The sequence below is a fragment of the Neopelma chrysocephalum genome, unplaced genomic scaffold (genome assembly GCF_003984885.1).
Source record: "Neopelma chrysocephalum unplaced genomic scaffold, ASM398488v2 Primary Assembly neopelma1_96770, whole genome shotgun sequence".
NCBI classification, from domain to species: Eukaryota; Metazoa; Chordata; class Aves; order Passeriformes; family Pipridae; genus Neopelma; species Neopelma chrysocephalum.
The window spans coordinates 1,047,557-1,069,704 of record NW_020925414.1 but is presented as its reverse complement, the minus strand read 5'-3'; the positions used below and the strand labels follow the sequence as shown (position 1 = coordinate 1,069,704).

General features: G+C 39.6%; 1 protein-coding gene across 1 annotated transcript in view; it reads right to left on the bottom strand.

Annotated features, from left to right (window-relative positions):
• The window catches only part of MTREX (Mtr4 exosome RNA helicase), a 43,640-nt gene that overhangs the window by 2,301 nt on the left and 19,191 nt on the right, over window positions 1-22,148 (bottom strand). The window contains exons 16-25 of the mRNA XM_027709347.1: window positions 12,774-12,924; window positions 11,063-11,235; window positions 10,586-10,654; window positions 7,862-7,990; window positions 6,777-6,887; window positions 6,268-6,456; window positions 4,959-5,122; window positions 3,665-3,770; window positions 2,416-2,472; window positions 1,858-2,020 (exon numbers count right to left, since the gene is read on the bottom strand). Of these exons, the coding sequence (XP_027565148.1) occupies window positions 1,858-2,020; window positions 2,416-2,472; window positions 3,665-3,770; window positions 4,959-5,122; window positions 6,268-6,456; window positions 6,777-6,887; window positions 7,862-7,990; window positions 10,586-10,654; window positions 11,063-11,235; window positions 12,774-12,924 (1,312 nt within the window). The remainder of the gene's footprint in view (window positions 1-1,857; window positions 2,021-2,415; window positions 2,473-3,664; window positions 3,771-4,958; window positions 5,123-6,267; window positions 6,457-6,776; window positions 6,888-7,861; window positions 7,991-10,585; window positions 10,655-11,062; window positions 11,236-12,773; window positions 12,925-22,148) is intronic.

The window sequence follows — 22,148 nt, the reverse complement described above, 5'->3', positions numbered from 1 at the left end:
CAGCAATCTGTAAAACCTACTGCAGTTACATGAGATGAAAAAACCCACCCAAAGCACAATCCAACATGAGTGACCCATGGACAGCTCCCCTGAGCACGGTCATGCTGCACTGTGGCAGGCCCTGGCTCAGCTGTCAAAGATCCTGCTCATCTCCATTTACAAGGCTGACCCCAACTGCCATTCCAGGGAGTACTTGTTTACAGGTAGCATGGCTGTGGTTGTTGCAGACATACTTTTTTTGTGAAAGAAAAAAAATTGCATTTTTTTAATCAATTACTACTGCCTATATTTCCACAAAATGAAAACGCTGATCTGCAGTTAACTGATAGGATACTTTTCTCAGTTTTGCATTCTTCCCAACAGCTTTAAAAAGTTTCTTTTTTATTTATTCCCAATACAAACATTTCAGCTTAATGACAATGCATTTTCATTAGCAAGTCAACACTGCTCCAGTGTGTGGCAAGCACACTTGCTCTTGGAGCACTTGGGCTTCTTTTGTATTCTTGGCTAACCAGGGCAAACTACCCTGGAATTTAGGAATACCACACTGCATTTAAAGTAAGCATAAGCAACAGTGGATGCCTGAAGTGTTTTCCTTCCTTTTGGACAATACACAAAAAAACAGCCAATTGAAAATTAAGGGAAAAATCATGCATCGACCCTTGCCAAAAAGCTGACCTCAAAACAGGCCCCTTAGGTCTAATTTTGAGAGAGCTGGCACTATGGACTAGGACAAAGCTGACCAACTAGCCTTAGTACATATATGGTAAATGGAAAATGTTACTGCCCAATATATTCTGAACAGTCAAGTGTCAATGTAAAAATATAGGCCAGCTACTGCTACTTTTGTATTCCACCTACTCAGGGTGCCTCTGCAGCCGATGGAAGGCTCAGATACTCATTGCAATAGGAGGAATCTGCTGAATCAAAGACTGTCAGGACGCCTGTTGCACCCAGGCAATATACTTTAGAAAATTCCTGGGTCTATGCAGTGGATTACATGCATGAATTATGTGCGTGAATTCCCTTGTTTTAAGGGCTCCCATTTGCAAACAAGAAAACAGCATTTGAGAGAGGCAGGGCAGCAGTGACAGTAACAACTTCAAAAATCAAAAGAATTTTCAAGTATCAGTCATTGCACACAGACTTGTAAGGCATCCTACTGTTCTTCACAACTTTCAACACACAAATTAGGTTTTTCATTGTGGTTTGACCTTCAGGGGTGTGAAGGTATCTTTTACAAAGTATCTGGGCTTTAAGTCATCATACTTTTAAAAAAATGAAAACAAAGTCTTCTTCCTCAAGGGACGATTTCTTGTACTCCAGTTTTAGGAACTAAATTCACCCATATGACAGTTTACATCTGGGCTTTATGACTATCTGCATTGCAGTGCTGTGATGAACTATCTAAAACAGAGACTTTATTACCACTTCTTCCTTCTGTCATGATTAAGTCAGCAGGAGGAACCAGCTGGTTACAAGGTAAATAAAACGTTTAACCGTAATGAGGCCAAGCACAAGAGATGTACTTCTTCATGACAAGGATTTGGAATATGGTATTTTTCCCTTTAACTAGAAAAAGTAAACATTAACTTTTGTCTTAATGCTTAGAATTTCTGAGTTTCACAGAAAGTTTTTAAAATACAGAGATATCCCTTTTAAAAATCTTCTTAGATTCTAAATTATCAACAGTGTAACTAGAAATTAATATATAAAGTCAATAATTTTTTTCCCACTTCATTTTAGCCATGCCGATACCTGCATACATCTGAGTTTATTATAAGGGTTTTCAGAATTATCATTCCATATTGTGGAATTACTATCTCACACCTTCTAAAGAACAATTGATTAACCTACCTTCAAAGACATCAGTCATTCTGCAGATGTGAGCAAAGTTAGCTCCATTTGCCCATGTATGCACAACATCCATTAGGTTGGGTCTGAAAGAATTTAAGTAATTTTCTTCATCAATTTCCAATTTTGCTTCTGTTGACACCTTGGCAATCCTTTTTGCACACTCCTTTAAAATAAAATATTTTAAATTTATAATATATTTAAACAGAGTAAGTGTTTAACTGATAGACTTGTACATTATTAGGTACTGCATACAGGATGAGGTTTCCTTTCTAGTGTGAAATTACTCAGAATCAGACAGTAAACCACTGTTTATATTAAGCCTGCCTGCACTAACAATTTACAGTGCAGTAAGCAAGCTTATAAAAGTTTTAAAGGCATGTTCTAAATTTGCACAGATTTCTTGCAAACAATATAACCCATTATTACACATTGCAAAATCACATGCAGTGCCAGCCAAATTCACTGATGATCCAAGATCAGGTCTTTACTGTGCACTTATTATACATTACTCATAAATTTTGCTCATGTTAACCTGAGCACAGACAGATTTCTAATTACCTGCATTTGCCGAAGTGGTCCTGCCAACTGCTCTGTCAACTTTGGCATTTCACTGGACTGAAAAAGAAAACGTTAAATAGGCTCATGTGCTCCTGTATATTTACTCTACATCAAATTAAATGCAAAAACAGAAGTTCAGGGTGTGATACTGGCATCCTAAATTATTCAAAAAACTTCTCAAATGTGTTATAAAACACTAAAATTACTGAATTCCCCAAATACTTCTTCCTCAAACTAAAGCAGAAAACTAAATATTTCTGTACAGTATGCCACCACTATGAAAAAAAGCATCTACTTTCTGGATACTTCCAAAATTCCCTCTATTTAGCTGCACCATCGTTTTGGACTGCCAAATGAACTGCCATTTACTGCTTTTGAATATTAAAGCTTTTAACAATATAAAAATTTTGCAAATGTTTTTAATAACTTAAACGTAAGTGGCAAGGTATGAAAATATGGCTGTTGAAAATACAGCAACATTTTTATGCCCTTGCTGTTTAAACTCAAGTACTATTGTTGAGTGAAACACAATATTCTAATTAACAATGGCTTACCATGGTGTCCCTTCTACTAACAAATGTAATTCATTAGCACTTGCTGCTGTTTTTTCTATATTTAGAATCAACTTGAGTGATACATCTTGCTAGTTATTGGCAAAAATGTTTCACATGGAAGTTTACTATATTTCCCTGATGATGCTAACCTATACAGCTTGTAGATGGGAAAACGATGTCTGGTATCAAATGCCCATGTTTTTGCTTTTAAGAACATATGGTCTGTTTTTAACAGCTTTTTTCAGTATCAATTCCATGTGGTACTGCCATTTTCATCAATAGGTCAAGGGTACTGTCCAAATAACATAACATGGACATGTCTCAGAATTAAAGACTGCCTCACCCCTGAGTGTTTCTTTTTGAAATAAGCATTTCTACATTTTAAATTATATGGAGGCATGTTTGTATACATACATAAATATCAGCATGTATGCTGAGAATCTATTCATGCTGCTTCATTCATGAGAAGGACTGCAATTTTACACAACCTTTGGCATGTCACTCATGAGGAAAGATACTTTAGCACTGAAGCTGCAATGCTTTTGTGAAGTTCAGTGGGAGTTCACATCAAACACCTTAGGAAGGGACAAAAAATTTGCAATGGCTGAAACTGTTATGAGCGATTTCTGGAACTGAATTATGAACAATACTGTTGGAACACAGGAATGTCTAGAATTCTTGAATAAGTAACTCACATTCTCTTGAAATACGAAACAGCTGAGTAGTGCAGTTGCCTGTTCTGCAGATAAGTCATTGAAGAGACCATTGAACATCATTTCTGTCAGGAGTAGTTCATCAGCACTAAAATAAAGACAAGGAAGCTTAGGGGAAACACTTATCTCTCCTGACAGTTCATGTAAGTTAATATTAACAGTTGCTTTAGTCAGTTTTTTTCAGACAGGATATCAAAAGATCGAAAAGAACCAGAGAGTTAGGCAATTTAAGAAAAGGAATAAAACTCGTACCACTGTTGCTCATAAAAGATTCAACTGGATATTTCCATGATACTGAAAAGAGGAACAAACTTGCTTCAATTTACTTGAAGAATAAAGACTTAATTATGAATCATAAAAGAAAGTGCATGATTTGGGTACAAAATCCAAACACATACTTATTTGGATAAAACATCGAATTGTTGATAAGACGAAACCTTAGTTTTGAGAGATTATCAGACAAATGGATAGGATGGGGGGGAAACAAAGCAGACTTTTACAAAGAGTTGTGTAACTCATCAAACAGTTTTATATAGGCAGGAATTTGATAAAATTCTGATTCAGCTTCCTCACTTGCTATCAAATTTTGCAGGGGAAAAAGTTATTAGATATCGAACAAATATAGGTAGCATCTTTCAAACTCACCTGTAAGATAAGGAGTACAGCAGTCACCGTGACTTTTAAAAATACATAATTCTACCAAAATCTGAATTACACTGTAAAATATTAAAGTCCAATTCATGAGCTTCCCTATCTTTCAATATATATGTACCTGCTAAATGTATTAGAGTAAAATGCACCACTTCACAGAACTGTTCCATCAGCCCTGTGGAAACAATTAAGCTATATTCCAAACCTGTCAGCAACTTGATAATTGCTGACAATCATTGTTATGCTCTTGTTTGTGAGTGACTCTGTACCAACAGTCCTGGTTGAGCTTCAACCACAGGCATCAAGACCATCCTCTCATGTAATGTACAGCATTAAAAGAAAACACAGGTTATTGCCTAAGCCAGGTTCAAAATAGCCACTGTTTTGGCACTTTTGTGTCCACGTTTTAATTTTAAAACCTACTGTATTTTGTCCTTGAGTTGTTACCTTTACTTTAACTGCCTGAATCACTATATTCCCTTTATTATACGAATCACATAGTCTCTGAAGAATCTTTCTTATGATGGTCTCAGAACTTCAAAATATAAACATAAGGTACTAACTTCAGCAAGGACAGTGAAGTGTGTATTCCTGACAATAAATACTTTGCACAGACACCACTTACCTGCTGATTTCACAAGCGACCCGTCCTTTCATCTCAATAACATCTGAAGAAGTGGCAAACCCCAGTCTTCTCAAAACACGCTTGCGGCATTTGAGTTCATCCATTTGTAGGACAGTTCTGGCTTTCTTCAGTTCTCGCTTTGCTACTTTAATATCCATAGCAATCTGGGGGGGGGCAGAAGGACAGGACTTATACGTGGCTGGTTTAACAGATGCAACTGTTTTAAAGACAAGGTGTCAGAACAATTGTATATGAACATATTAGTTGACATTGACTTGCCTAACTCTACTAAGAAGAAGGTTTAGAAGAAATTAAATAATACTAATAATCTAAAAACATCAGGTCCATTTATCCATAGGAAACTCTGGCAAGTTTGGGAAGTCAAGCTATTTACCCAGCATGGGAAACAACCCAAGCAAGCCCAAACCAAAAGGACATGGAAGCAATCTTTCATTGAGGAATGAGCACTCATCTTCTGAGATCTGTACTAAGTCTCAGCTAACCAACTATTCAATGAAATGTAACCCAAAGGCATTATTTTCTGCTATTTCAGTTTCTCCAGTGTCTGGCAGTTCATCACAGTCACTGTCCAGACCTTCACAGCAGACACCCTTTGCAGAAGGCTGCTCAGTTCATCAGGTAACTTTCAGCACAGGTAACTTTGTGCTCCCCATACCAGAACTACCTCACTCCTGTGAAGCGACCCCAGGAGAACCTATTTTCTGGAGCAGCACAGAAACAGGAGAGCTGGTTTTGTGCACAACCAGTTTCAGTCTAGCAGGGTACAACTCTATACAAAATAACTAAGTGCATTGCTTCCAGGATGGGAGTCAGATCAGGAAGGGGCAGCACAATGACTTCTGTGGTACACTCTCCCAGCTAATAAGCCCCATCAATTCTACCTGCCTTTGCACAAGTATATTACAAATTTTAAGTTAAAATTACCTATGTATCAAAAATTATCTATACTTTTCCTACATTGTATTGTGCTATGCCTATTCAGCAAAAGACACTCTAGTGACCCCTTGTAACCTTCTAATGCCCAATGACTTCTTCAAAGTTTTCTTTCCAGATGTACTTCCCATCTGTATCAATCAAGGACACAACACCAACTCAGCCAGTTTGTTACTGAAATTCAGTAATTCTACTGTATTCAAAAGGGTTTATTTGGGCTTATTCATTTAAAAAAAAAAAAGGTTATTTGGGCTTTGCAAATAAAAAGCAAAGCAAGCAAGAAGAGAACCATTATCCTCTCTCTCTCTCAATCTGCAGCTAAATAAACATACACTGTTTTGGTTTGTCTCTTTACCTGTGCTTTTTTTTCACAAAGTTTATATACAGTTTCCAAGTTGGGATCATTGTGAAGAGGATGTGAATACATCCTATGCTCAAATGCCTCTACTTTTTGGATTACTTTTTTCAACCCTTGGTCTTTGATGCCCATGTCATCAATGGGGTCTAGTAATGGTACTCCATCGGGAAATCGCTTCTGTACTTCCTAAAAGGAGGAAAGAAGATTTTTTTCTTGTAAGATTAGTAAGAGTAAAATAAACTACATTTTACAAATTAGCTGGCATAATTATAGGGACATAGAAGGTTGTAATGTTTGTTATGTGATGCTTCAGCAGTTTTCAAGATCATTTTAAAATGTCTCAACAAGGAGAAACAATTGACATATACTGTGGCTTCCAATCCCTTTAAAATAAGGCTGAAGGTTTGACAGAAGCTTTATACAAAATTCTTTAGAACAAGTTGTCTTGCGTCCAAAAGTACATCACTAATCAGAGCAGAATGCTTACACAGCCTACTGGAGCTTACCTGTATAGACTTTAACACGCTTTGCCTGTTATCAATAGGCCTCAGGTCTTTCGGAATGTAAAGTCGGACACTGCTGATAGCTGAGATAAGATGCACCAAAACAGGAACAACCTATCAAAGACAGGGTAGTAACTGACAAATTAGTAAAAAACATACTTCTTATTATTGGTCCATAGCAAAACTGTTTCAAAGGAAAAGGAAAACTGAGTATAGGACATAGCAGTGGGTAAAGGAATATCAGGAAGCAGGAATGAGATAAAGTATTCATAAAGAAGAAAAGTAAGTTTATCCAAACTGAAAAATTCTAAATGCAGTTAAATCTGGAGAGAAGCTACACATGAAAACAACAGCTTTTCTATTACCTTGTGTCTTATCTGCTGGAACACCGTTTTTAAGTCAAACCAGACAAATTATTATATACTTAACTAAGAATGCTAACAGAGAACATCAAACCAGAAAATATATATTCCTAAGTATCAAAACCATGATAACACCACGAAGAATCAATATTGTATCTCAAGGCTTAAATGGACTTTCTGAGAAAATAAGTTGGACAAATTAAACAACTGTCTCTGATCTGAGAATTGTAACTGTTTGTTTTGATACAGGGTTTCAAATAGAAAATTTTAAATAATGTAAATACTTTCAATAAATATTTCAATTTAATTTTAGAATGAGACAGTCTTGGAAAGCTGCCCTGGGAGCTGGTGGAGTCACCGTCCCTGGAAGTGTTCAAGAAATGACTGGATGTGGCACTTAGTGCTCATCGTCTAGTTGACAAGGTAGTGTTTGGTCAAAAGTTAGACTTCATGATATTGGAGCTCTTTTCCAACCTTAATGTTTCTATGATTCTAAGAAATAAAAAAAGAATTCTGTTCCCAAGGACAAGATACTGATTAAAAAAAGTATCTGTCAAACAGCACTGCTAAAAATTTAATAATTTATTAAGAAGGCAGAGTTAGGTGTACACTCCCTTCTCTTCCTTAATGCATCAGCCCCTCTTTTACCAGTCTGCAAATGTTTTGGAAATAGAATACTTGAGAAAGTTTATAGGGAACTATTGAGAATAAACATGTATAACCAACCTGCATCTCTCCTTTCTCATCAGGTCTGGCTGGCTTTGCAGCCTCAGTAGCAGAATTTTTCAAACTGTCTTTGCTACAGTGTAGGAGCACTTCAACTACATACAATGGGTCCAATTCACCAGAATTTGGCTGTTGAGGGTACAGGAAAAAAAACAGGTCTATAACAGTTATTTTCAAATATCAGAGAGAATGGAAGGAAAATAAATGATTTATTCAACATTAACAGTATGAAACGAGCTATGTTTGTTTACAAGAGTACCAGCTCAGTGTTGCAGTATATTCTAAAAACTATTGAATTAGTATTGATTGAAAGATCCCTCCCACTGAAAAACACACTTGAAAAATTACCCCTCTTCATCCTCCCCCACCAGTGTAGCCTAAAGACTGCTTGCAGCTTTAGGTGTTCCTGCCTTTTCTTCTAGATGTAGCTCTTTCAAAGTAAGCCAACATGTTTTGAAACATTTTTGCATATTTGCATCATGCTAGCAGTGAACTTTGCATTAAAAAATAAAAAAGAAACAACTACAGCACAGGTAACGAATTTAGAATCCCAGATTAGTAACATCAGACTCACTGACAATTCAATGACCATGGTATAGCACTAAAAATATGTTTATGTAGTAAACATTATAAACAAACAAGGATTATAATAATCTGAAAGGGAAGACAGAATTCCAGCATCTCAAATTTTAGTATCAATAACTGTTTACAGACAAAAATTTGATGCCTAAAATCAGGGATGAGATGGCAATGTGGACTGTAAACAGCACAACAATATCACTAGCGTACTGCTAACACAATATAGTGGAAATATCATTTCTCACTCAAAAATATTTGGTTTTTTTATGAATTCCAAAGCAAACAGTTACTTTGCCGCCTACTATAATGTACAATATATAGCAAGCACCTCTGCTTGAAACAAATTATTCTGTCTACTGTAATTCCGGATAAAGTGCTATTTGCACTGACAATTTTGTGGAATACTGAAGTGCGAAATTACGATGGAAAAGTATCTACATATAACTAACAATAAACAAAACTGACATGACTCATGCTCTCACAGTGGAACGAACAAAGAGTATTACTCAGTGAAATACAGACAAAATATAACCCTAAAGGTCAATATTAATTCATACATTCCTCACTAAAAAAAGGACTTAATTCAGAACTATGATACAGTGCAGAAAAATTTACAACTGAGGAAAAACTAGTAATATAGACTGAATTCAACATAATTCCTAAAAGCAAATCCAAAGAACGGTTCAGCTTACAAGTGGATGAAGGTTTAAAGACATGGCACAATAGTGATATCTTTCCAGTACTAACTAAGTATACTACAACATTAAACAGTAACAGGGAAAGGTATCTGTATATCAAAACAAAAATGCACCGAATAGACCATTAAAATGGGTAAATAACAGCTTCTTCAAGTAATTTGTTTTGCCTCTGCTCGTAGAAACTAGTACTTTCATACTGATTTTAAAAGTTACATAACTTTAGGTCTGTTCCTTAATTTCCAGCACCTGCTGTCATTCTTTCCACACATTCAGAAGGAAAAATTCAACCCAGCTGCTAGAATGACTTGATGAAAAAAGTGCTGCTGGAGCCAGAACCATCTCTTGCAACACAGACCATACTTTCACAGCTAATGTTCAAACCCAAAGGTTTGTACAACAGTGAGAAAGGCCAGATAGGGAAGGCAAATATATATGTGGAGAAAATAAGACACAAGATTGAAGAAATGCCTCCAGTGACGCAGAAGTTGTCAGTTTTACATAGGAAGCTGGGGTTTGGGGGAAATCTGGTTTACTACTAATGTGGTTCTATGAAATAAGCAATCTAGAAGCAAAGGTTTAAACAACAGCAGTAACAGTCCAGTTTTTTAACCTGAAAAAAGAAAAAAATGTGGCTTTCAAAAGGAAGATAGAAAACCGAAGCTTCTATTAAATCACTGCTCTCTGTATTGTCTTCCAAATTTCCCCACATCCATTTCTATTGTTTTGCTGTCTTTGTATTTTAATTTCTCAACTTTCAACTCTACAGCAATGTCTGAAAGGACAAGCAATCTCACGTCTCATGCACTAACTTAGGACTCAAGACACAGTTCCCCAGTTTAAGATAACCTTCTACATAGAGCCAAATGTCAGTCTCCCTATGTTCTTAAGCCTCGCTCATAGAATCTTTCTCGTGAGCAGCTTAGTGTACCAGGAGACGTCTCAGAAACAACTGCAGTTGCAACGTCTCGGAAGCAACAAGCAAGCACTTCCTCCACTGTGGCGGTTTGCATCACAGGAAGAATGCCAAAGGGCATTCTGGGAATTGTAGTTCCTTATACACTATTGCACATGCTCCATGGAGTACTTGGATGTGATTGGTTGAAGATCCTATGTTACTGTTCAAACTGCATATATAAGGTGGTGGTGTTCTCAATAAACTCGATTCAGTTGCATGGAACCACAAGCGACGGGGTCTGTACCCTCAATGCTCCATCCACAAGTACATCAAAACTTTAAAAATGAACACAGGACATGGGGTTTGTCCCATTTTCTACAGCGTTTTTTCTTTGCACTTTCGCTTCAGGAAGGCCGAAGCTTTTTGTAAATTTTGAGGTGAAAGGAAATTTTTTTGTCTTTGAAAACTATATATAAACAAAATAGTTTTATCTTAGTCTCAGAAAAAGCAGTAAGGTATATATTTTGCTAATGGAGAGAATGTGTATTTTACCTTCACATTTGATTTCTTAGAGAAATTAACAACCACTCCCCATCCATAGTCATCACCTTCATTCTTCACCTGGAAGTATTACAAGATGTTATAATCACATATAATCACATCCTAGCAAGCATAACTTTTTGTATTTCTGATATTTACAACAGCAGTCATTATGAAAAGAGTATTTCTTTTAATGCATTACTGAATGTTTAGCAAGTAAACACAACAAGTCAAAACTGGGGCTTAGTGTGATGCATGTAATTTTTCAAGATATTAAACTGGCAGACAAAAATGAATCCTGCAGATTTCACAGATAGGTAAAGATTTGAAATAAAAAAAAAAAAAACAAAAACCCCCAAACAAACAAACAACCCCTCCCAAAAACCAAAACAAAACCCCAAACAAACAAACAAAAAAACCCCCAAAAAACCAAAACAAACCAAAACAAACCAAAAAAGAAAAAAAAAGAAAAAAGAAAAATCAAATTACCTTTACCAGTCTTCCTGGCTGTAGAAAGGGCAAACAGTACTTTGGTTTATGAATATACTCTTCAATATCTTTACCCAGTTTTGCAAGCTGCTGTCGGATTCTGTAGTATATGACCACATTTTCTTCATTGGGAATTGCAATTTTGTTGTACTGTGCTTCCAAATTATTGACCCCTATAATGAAAAGTAAAATATCATGGAAATTTATAACTTTGCAGATTTAGAAATCAATGTTTCACTTTCAGATCTACATGACTAATATTTTGTGATCATTTTTGGTACCCATTTTCTATTTACAATAATCCATTCTCTGGAAAACTAGAAATCTATAAATTTGTCTACTAAATTTATTTATAGAAAATTAAATACTAGCATTATTTTTCTTAAGTAAACAAGCTTCAGAAACTGGAGAAGGCTAGACACCCAATTGTCCAGGAATAACTAATTTAGGTTTGCACAGAAGCCCCACTAAAACTAAGCAATATGATTCATTCTCTCACACTGGTAATACCACTAGTAAACATAAACCAAGGACAGATTTTATAAAGGTCTCCTTTTTCTCTCTACCAACTCACTCTCTTGTGTGTTATTTGAATGCTTCTAAGTGGCCCAGAAATCCCACTTCACTTGGACTTGAGAGACAGCTCAGGGAAGTGCTTCCTATTTTTAGATGCCACCTTTTTAAAGAAATAAGCCATTCATCCATACTCATGGCATACTTTCCTCCGTGATCTAAAGAGCCAATTCTCTCCTTCGTGCTTTTAATTGCAGCTGAAGCGGTTACAAAATTCTAATGTATGGTGCCTAAACTGAAACCATCCAAAAACTATGAAAAATGTTCTTCAGCTCTATTTTTCTATTTAAACAGCAATGTTGGAATGACAGACTAAAGATCTTGGCATGTCAACCAGAACAGGAAGGTCCCAAAGAAATAAGTACTATATTTAACTACTTGAGCACCTGCAAACTAACAGAAACTCTGCAAAGGTAATTGAAACCCTCCTTCTGCATGTCTGTCAAAGCTACATGCAACTACACACTTTCTCTCTTAATATTCAATTAAGAAATAAATTAATGGACTGCTTATTAATCATAGTTACCTATCACGTTCCTAAGATTCTTCTGGCTTAAGTACTGAAAGAGGCCTTGCTCTCAAACATTGTCTGAGATCTCTGAAAACTGACTTTGGCTCATGAAAACCCACTATTTAAAGATCGTGACTCAAAATGTTACTCAGTGCAATGCAAATAATGTCTCAGTCCTCTCTGAGTTTAGCTTTGTATTATAATCAAACATTTCTTTTACACTACTCCAAATGCAGTGTGCTTAAGTTCTTTTTACAGACTGTAATGAGATATTAAAAGGTAGATTTTTCTTCCCTGCATCTCAAACAAGCCACAGAAATGTTTAAGTTGGTTTTCCTTCTTCCAGCCCAACAGTTTAGCAATGTGACAACCATTCTTGTCTGACTCAGAGAGGAAAGCTCTCTTCATAAACTGACAGTGCACATCAATATAGGTCCTAAGAACAAGAGGAAATTACTCTTACTGAAACTGTAACACAGCAACAAATGATGCAGTAGCAACTCCTGGCAAGGAAGACAAACACTGCACAGGTATGAACTCCTATAAGCCTACTGAAGTGTAACTACCCAACCTCACAGTGCACCATCTTTTAGACCTCACGTGAGAACAATATGCAGCAATACTTACTTTCTACTATTTCTGGAATAGTTCTGTAATGTTGGAACTGATAGAAGGATTTTTCTAACATGTATTCAGGGTTAATTTCCTCTACTCGAAGCAAGTTCAATACCATGTTGTATGTCAGGTGGAAAGCACTGTTTAAGGGATCAGGTGAACCCTAAAAAGATACAAGAACACTGTCCATTTAAAAAAGTATATTCATTGCAGCATAGAAGAACATATCAAATATATTATGATGCAGTGTTTTATATGAGGAGATGCTTTGATGAACTGTACAACTTGTCTTGAATTTAGACTGTGTCTCAACAAATCCTAAGCAATTTTATTATGCTGAACATGTAAAACTATTTATACTGTATAGATACTTACCATATCTATAATATTATAAATTAGATTTTACTGAAATGTAAATTCCAAGCAAAAAACTTAGATGTTTCCTATGGTTTACAATTTGGATTCCATTATTTTAACTTCAAATTAATAGTTACTTAACTATTTGAAACAATCCAGTATTTTAACACTGAAAACATCTTATTTGCAAGTCTTTTAAGACTTACTGATCACATTGGTGTCTTGGGAAGACACCAACTTCTTTAACTTATGTCTCATAAAATCAACATAATTTTCAGGTAGCTTGAGTGAGGTTGTGGACTCTCCTATTACAGACATACACGAAACCCATCTGGACCTTGGACACCTTGATCTAGATGCCCTGCTTGAGCTGAGAGCTTGGACAAGATGACCTCTAGAGGTCCCTTTTAACCTCAGACATTCTGGGATTCTGTGAAGTTCAATTCTTTTACAATGTGGTAGGTACAGGTATTTTGATTGACCTAAGAAGAAAGGATGCTGAGAAAGCATTGTTGGGAAATATCACATCACTACCTTCTTTACCCACTCTTATTTTCTAAGAACTTCCACTACTGTCCTCTGTCAAAAAGGGGTACTGAACTAAGTAAATGCACCTTTGGCCTGGTTCACCACGGCTTTACTATGGTCTTACCCAAGTGGACAACCTTGTTATCATAAAAGAGCAAACATTTAACTGATATGCATTAAACCAACCAGCTGTCAAAGAACACACAACACAGTTGAACAGTGTCCAAGGAAGATCTAGGAGACCCCAGAACTACAGCCTCTCCAAGGAAAGGGCAAGCCTGAGAAATGGTGTCTCACTTAAGTGTCAGCACAGAAGGCTATCCTGATATACCAAATAAGCCACGGAAATCAGGTGCCAGAGACCAACACTTCTGAAGTATGAAACTGCCCAACTGCAGTGCATAACCTTTCATCCAAATAGCACCAGTATCAAATCGGCCTGACAATTCTTCAGAAAGGATCCAAGGGAAATCCAGGAATTATGAAGCAGAAAATTACAATTTCTGTGCACCAAGAGGAATGGAAAACAGAAGCAATAGGCAGCTGGACAGAATACAGCAGAACAGCAACACAAATAGGCTTTTATAAAAACCAAGTTTGATCTCAAAAATATTTCACAGCTCTTTGAAGGTGTTAACAAGTACATGGATTATCATACTTCCTCGATTCCTGAAAAGCTTATGACAACATACCTCACTACCTCCACCAATCTAACATAATCAATAATAAGACAGAAAAATAGCAAGGTCTGCTAAAAATACTACTAGATCCTCAGAGACATAATCCACAGAGTTGCATGATGGTGAATAAAATGACAAGTGAAATCTAATCTGAAAGTAAAATAAAAGATGTGCAACAGTTTGCAATGGTTTTGTATTTCCTGTTCATTTAAGGGTGACATACACACAAAATACAAGGGATTACTAAATAAGCATTGTCATTTCAACAAGGCCAATGAGTAAATTCAGTTAGGATTGAACATTTTACATAACTTTAAAATATAACAAGAAAATGAGGATGTTTCAAGACATATTTTTCATGGAACTTTATGACTGCCCTAAGTTCCACATATTCTATCAGACATTTAAGGAGCTCAGACAGGGTGGACACTAGAAAGCATGCTCCTCTGCACCGTTTTTTAAGCTCAAAAACTGCTTTACTTAAAACGAATTATATCTTCTTGCAACTAATTTATTTGCCTTTCCCTATACAATAAGGTATCTAGCAGAGATATTCCCATAATAAAAAAATAAAAAAAGCATAGGCTATTAATAAAGTCAGCTGATGATGAGTTTATAAATGCAAATGCTGAAATTCAGATCAAGTGCTCTCCCTGATTACGCCAAGTCTATTGGATTTTAAATGACAATTCCACAATATACATACTTTTTTTTCAATTTTAAATGCACTGTCAGGAATTCATGACCTACATCCACTGATGCACTGACATCAGATTTAATGAGAGACAGTTTGACTCTAAGTACTCCTTCACATGTACAAGATTTAAGAATACTGTAATCCCATTTGCTTTAAGTGAAATAGAGCCTTATGACATTACTTTACAAATGCCAGATTCATACTCACTGCATGATTATTTCACCTCAGAAAAAAACCCCAGCTGTTACAGAAAAGCCTTCAGCATATCTTTATAGTATGAAAGTAACAACACAATTACATGTAAGACAAGTTAAAGATAAATCATACAGCCTAATGTTGTGTCACATGGGGGTCCTGCAAAGCCCCTCGTGCTCGGGGGGGGGGGGGGGGTCCCAGAGGGGTCTCCTCTCGGGGGGGGTCTGCACCGGGGGGGCCCCGGGGGGGGGGGGGGTCTCATGATGAGCTCCTTGTGCAAGAGGGTCCTGATTGTGTCACAGGGGTCGTAGAAAGCTCCCCCCCCACCGGTGCAAAGACCCCCATGGAATGATCCTGGTGCTTGTGGGGGGATCTCAGATGAGCTGATCGCCAGGGGGAGTCCTGGCAGGGTCGCACAAGAAGCCCCCCGTGCCACCAGGAGGGTCTCAGATGAGCCGCTCTTCGGGGGGGCGGTCTGGCACAGAGAGGGTCCAGCTGCCCTGCGAGGCCTAATCAGCTGACCAGGGGGTGGAGCCGAGCTCATTACCAGGAGATTTAAAATGCCCCAGGGAGGGCAGGCGATCCGGAGCGTGGCGGGCAGTTCACACAGGCAGGGGGAGCAGAAAGGGCACAGCCACCTTCCCAGCTCTCTCTGCTGGGTTGTGAGGTAGGTGTGTGGCTGTGGGTTTTGGTTTTTTTTTCTTGCTTTTTCCTGCAACTCAACTCAACCCAGCAGTGGTTTCCAAACAAGCAAAAGCCGTTTCTGCTGCTCTCAGGGGGTGTGCAGTAACCCAGACAGAACCCCCAGGAAAGATGCAGCTGTTCAGGTCACCGGCTGCACATGTCTGAGCCTGGCATCAGTACCAGAGGACAGTGTGAGAGATGCCCGCAATGATGCGAGCAGGTGAACGATTTGCTGTGCAGAGCTCAAATAAGACGTGGAGAGGCCAAGAAATATTAGGGAAAGGGAAATAGTCTGGTGGAGTCATACCCTTTTCGACCCCAAAAGAAGGGTCCAGCAGGAGATGGTGAAGCCCTGCCCCTCCATCAGGCAGATGGAGCAAACCAAGTAGATGGGGAGGAATGGAAACAGGTCCCCAATCAAAGAGGTAAAGGAATCCCCTCCCTACCCACATCAGCTCCCACGGTGCCCTTAAAGAACAGGAATGAGGCCCTGGACCCAGAGAGTCAGGCAGAGGGCAGTCAAGAAGAGGATCTGTCTGGAGGGTCTCCCGGTTGCACCCCATCTACCTGACAGATTACAACCACAGCTATAAAGAAAAAAAGAAGGGTAGTTGTAGTTGGTGACTCCCTTCTGAGGGGAACTGATAGCCCTATATGCCAACTGGACCCATCCCACAGTGAAGTCTGCAGCCTTCCCAGGGTCCAGGTGAGGGATATTAGCAGGAGACTCCCTGAGCTAATCCAGCCCTCTGATTATTATCCACTGCTGGTGGTCCAGGCTGGCAGTGATGACATTAATGAAAGAGGCTAATTAAAAAGGACTTCAAGGAGCTGGGTTGATTAGTTAATGGGACAGGAGCACAGGTGGTGTTCTCCTCAGTTACTGTAGTAGCAAGGATAAACGAGGAGAGGAGTAGATAAACCTGTCTTACCAATAGGTGGCTAAAGGACTGGTGCCACTGGCAGAATTTTGGTTTTTTCGACCATGGGGCAAATTCTATGGTAGATACCCTGCTAGAGTTAGATGCGTTTCATCTATCTAGCAAGGACAAAAGGACTCTAGCCCGTTAAGTTGTCAGGGCTGATCAGGAGGGCTTTAACCTAGGTTTGAAGGGGGAAGAGGCTGAAACCAGGCTCTCCAGAGATGAGCCTAAGGGTGGAAAGCCAGAGTGAAAGTGAAATCAGCAGCCCAGCTGAAGTGTATGTACACCAATGCACACAGTATGGGTAACAAACAAGAGGAGCTGGAAGCCATTGTGCAGCAAGAAAACTATGATGTAGTCACCATCACAGAAACGTGGTGGGATGACTCGCATGACTGGAGTGCTGCCATGGATGGCTACAAGCTCTTCAGAAGGGACAGGCAAGGTAGGAGAGGTAGAAGGGTGGCTCTGTATGTTAGAGAGTCTCTTGACTGCAGAACTTGAAGTCAGTAACAATAAGGTTGAGTGCCTGTGGATCAGAATCAGGGGGAAGGCCAGCAAGGCTGACATCCTGGTGGGAGTCTGTTATAGACTACCCAATCAGGATGATGAGGGTGATGAATTATTCTACAAGCAGCTGGCACATGTCTCAAAATCGCCAGCCCTTGTTCTTGTGGGTGACTTTAACCTGCCGAATGTCTGCTGGAAACTCAACAGAGCAGAGAAGAGGCAGTCTAGGAGATTCCTAGAGTGTATAGAGGATAATTTCCTGCTCCAGCTGGTAAATGAGCCTACCAGGGGTGGGGCCCTGCTAGACCTGCTGTTCACAGAGAGGGGCTGGTGGGAGATGTGGTGATTGGAGGCCGTCTGGGGCACAGTGACCATGAAATAAGAGAGTTTTCAATACTCAGGGATGCAAAGAGGGCCATCAAAAAAACTGCTACCCTGGACTTCCGGAGGGCAGATTTTGGCCTATTCAGAAGACTGGTTCAGAGGGTACCTTGGGAAACAGCCCTTGAAAACAAAGGGGTTCAGGAGGGATGAACATGCTTCAAGAAGCAAGTCTTGAACGCACAGGAGCAGGCTTGTCTCAGTGTGCCAAAAGGTGAGCCGGCAGGGAAGGTGTCCAGCCTGACTGAACAAGAAGATTTTGAAGGAAATTAGGGGAAAAAAGAGAGCCTGCTGATTATGGAAAAAAGGGCTGGCTACTAAGGAAGAGTTTAGGAATACAGTTAGGTCATGTAGAAAGAAAATCAGAGAGACAGAGGCACACTTTGAACTTAATCTAGCTACTTCTGTGAAGGATAACAAGAAGTCCTTCTACAAATACATCAATAGCAAAAGGAGGGGCGAGGAAAAGCTCCATACTTTGTTGGACACGGCAGGGGACATAGTCACCAAAGATGAGGAAAAGGCTGAGGTACTTAACACCTTTGCCTCAGTTTTCAAAAGCAACCTGCTGAGCCACTTGGATCCTCACAAGTCTATGGGACCAGATGGGATCCATCCAAGGGTGATGAGGGAACTGGTGGAAGAGCCCGCCAAGCCGCTCTCCATCATTTACCAACAGTCCTGGCTCTCTGGGGAGGTCCCAGATGATTGAAAGTTGGCGAATGTCACGCCCATCCACAAAAAGGTCTGCACGGAGGACCTGGGAAACTACAGGCCTGTCAGCCTGACCTCAGTGCCCGGCAGGGTAATGGAGCAGATCATCCTCAGTGCAATCACACAGCACCTACAGGATGGACAAGGGCTCAGAACCAGCCAGTACGGGTTTAGGAAGGACAGGTCCTGTCTGACCAACCTGATCTCCTTTTATGGGCAGGTGACCCACCTGGTGGATGAGGGGAAGGCTGTGGATGTGGTCTGTCTGGACTTCAACAAAGCCTTTGACACCATCTCCCACAGCATTCTCCTGGAAAAGCTGGCAGCCCACAGCTTGGACAGGGGCACTCTGTGCTGGGTTAGGAACTGGCTGGAGGGCCGGGCCCAGAGAGTGGTGGTGAACAGTGCTGCATCCAGTTGGCAGCAGTGGTGTCCCCCAGGGATCAGTGTTGGGCCCAGTTCTGTTGAATATCTTTATCGATGATTTAGATGAGGGGATTGAGTGTACCATTAGCAAATTTGCAGATGACACCAAGCTGGGGGGGAGTGTTGATCTGCTGGAAGGCAGGAGGGCTCTGCAGAGGGACCTGGACAGGCTGGAGAGTTGGGCTGATTCCAATGGGATGAGGTTCAACAAGGCCAAGTGCCGGGTCCTGCACTTTGGCCACAACAACCCCATGCAGCGCTACAGGCTGGGCACAGAGTGGCTGGGGAGCAGCCAGGCAGAAAGGGACCTGGGAGTTTGGATTGATGGGAAGCTGAGCATGAGCCAGCAGTGTGCCCAGGTGGCCAAGAAGGCCAGTGGCATCCTGGCCTGGATCAGGAACAGTGTGGGCAGCAGGAGCAGGGAAGTGATTCTTGCCCTGTACTCAGCACTGGTGAGGCCACACCTGGAGTACTGTGTCCAGTTCTGGGCCCCTCAGTTCAGGAAGGATATTGAGGTGCTGGAGCAGGTCCAGAGAAGAGCAACAAGGCTGGCAAAGGGACTGGAGCACAGGTCCTGTGAGGAGAGGCTGAGGGAGCTGGCATTGTTTAGCCTGGAGAAGAGGAGGCTCAGGGGAGACCTCATCACTCTCTACAACTACCTGAAAGGAGGTTGTAGCCAGGTGGGGGTTGGTCTCTTCTCCCAGGCAGCTATTAGTAAGACAAAAGGGCTTAAGCTCTGTCAGGAGAGGTTCAGGTTAGATATTAGGAAGAAATTTTTTACAGAGAGGGTAATCAGGTATTGGAATGGGCTGCCCAGAGGAGTGGTGGATTCTCTGTCCCTGGAGGTTTCTAAGATGAAACTCGATCGATTTGGCACTTAGTGCCATGGTCTAGTAACCACGGTGGTGTTGGGTCAAGGGTTGGACTTGATGATCTCGGAGGTCTTTTCCAATTCAGTTGATTCTATGATTCTGTGTTTTGCTTTCCCCAGCCACATACTCATTTAGTCATTCTAGCTTAAATCTGTGTGTGAATCATAAATACAAACATAGGTTTTCACCTCAAGTGATGTATCTCAGAGCAGAAATACCTCTTAAATTAGATTATGAAATGTCTGTGTAAAATTAGTCAGTTCTGAAATTATACAAATGGGTTTCTACTAACAGAAATTAAAACATCAACAGCTGAGCTGCAGTGTTCAGAGGAAAGCTCAAGTTTCTAGAGATGCTTCTGATCTGATACATCAAAAAAAGATGACAGAACTTCTTTTGCTGATGCTAACCAAATATAACACAGCTTTTTCTTTAGACCCAATGAAAGCAAAACTTTGCTGTGTGCTTGTAAGGTTAAAAACTATCTGAAAGAACAGAATCGTGTCACACCCTCACTTAAATGCGATCATAAAATGAGAAAACAATGAACTTCATACAACTATGATATAATAAATGCACAGAACATGCCAAGAAAGACCAAACAATTCCTCCAGATTTACTTTAAAGGCTTTTTTAAAATTACCAGAATTCAACTGTGAAGAAGGAGTGATTTAAAACCTGAAAAACCCAGTTATTTCAGGGATTATATAAAGCAGACTTACTTGAAAGGCGATATTTGAGCCAGTTGCGGATGTGGCAATTTTTATTTTAAACACATGATCAGCATTTTACAATTTGAAAATAAGATCATTCTACTAAGACAAAGCAGTTAAAGTACAAATTCTGTTCTGGCACAAATGGTGAATTTTTCCTGTTCCTTCATCTCATAAACACATCTTTGTCCAAGTTTCAGAAATTCCTGTTTTCTCAGTATTCTCTATGCAACACATTTGAAATCAAGAGTTCTGAGAAGCTTATTTTTTCTGAAAACTGGAACTGTTACTTCTTCCAATTAAATGAAACTATACTAGCTTTAGTGTGTTACACTGTCAGCACAGCCAGTGAGTTCTGCAGGGTGCATTAGTCTACACTGACTATCCAAGGCTATCAACAGACTCACATCTAACAGGGAGCAATCACCTGGATGCCCTTCCTTCATTTACCTAGCAGCAAGATACAGATTTTGCACTTGCTTTAGGAAACCTTATAGCAAAATACAGTTGTTCTTTTATACTAAGTACACTGAAAACATGAGTAGACCATCAGCCTTTTACAGCAAATAATAAAAACTGCCATGATTATTGAGGAGTCAATTACTGCTTACCTAAAGACACTTGTCAGATACATATTGTGGAGGGATGCAAAGAACAGGAGGGGAAGGAAGATGGGATATATTACTGAAAAGAAAATGGAAAAAGGTGGGCCTTTCCTTCCAAACTTGCTCTCAAAGAGCTTACACACTGTCAAGTGTTCAACTATCCTGAATTTTGCTTGTTGCCAAGATATAATAAGATGCAAATCAATTTTAATTTACATTTTCTCCATGATGGTTTGCTCCTCTTGCAATGCCTTTCTCTGCTCAACCCCTGTGCCACCAATTACTTCCGATCCCAGACCAATTACTTTTCTTTCTTTATTAAAAATACTGTGAAGCACTTGGTTCACCCTCTGCCCTAGATCCTCCTGTCACAATACATCAACCTTGTCTTCAACGAGCCAGGGTACACCATCATCTGCCTCAGTATCTCTCAGTCTCTGAGGAAGCCTCTCCCTTGGCTCCACAGGAAAAGCTTCATATCAGAGAAAGGAAGGAACACCAGCCACTCATGCAGAAGATCAGGCAAAAGCCTAACTAATCAGAGGTGCAAAAAAAGTTGTTGAGAAAGACTGCCTTGAACAGGCATCAAGAATTCACTTTCAAACACCCACTGTGTCCATGACTTTGTTGCTGTTGGAGAATTACTGTCCCATTTCTCCAGCCTCCTTTCTGCAAAGTAATCCTCCTTCTCATCTCTTCAAAGAGCCAGTCCCTCCCACCCCAAATCTTCAACAAGACAGTTGCAACAGATTTTTTTCTGAATGTTTTTTAAAAACCAGAATAATTTTCCAAGCTTTTCTATCCCTCTGGATAAGAACTGCCTGGACACATGAGAAGCATCTGCATATATCAATTAAAAGTTCTCAGAAATCAATGAACTACTTTGTGTGGCAACCACTTCACTTCTTGAGAAATTGTAAGCCAACTTATCAGGAGCACCCTTTCAAGCTTTCCAAGATTTGGGTTGCAAAAGAATGACTGGATTAAGCTGATAATGTTAAAAATCAAGAACATGACCATAAACAACTCACTACAGAAATAATTTAGTAAAGAACTTTAAAAATTAGAAGTCAAGAATTAAAAATCTGAAAAATATAGCTGC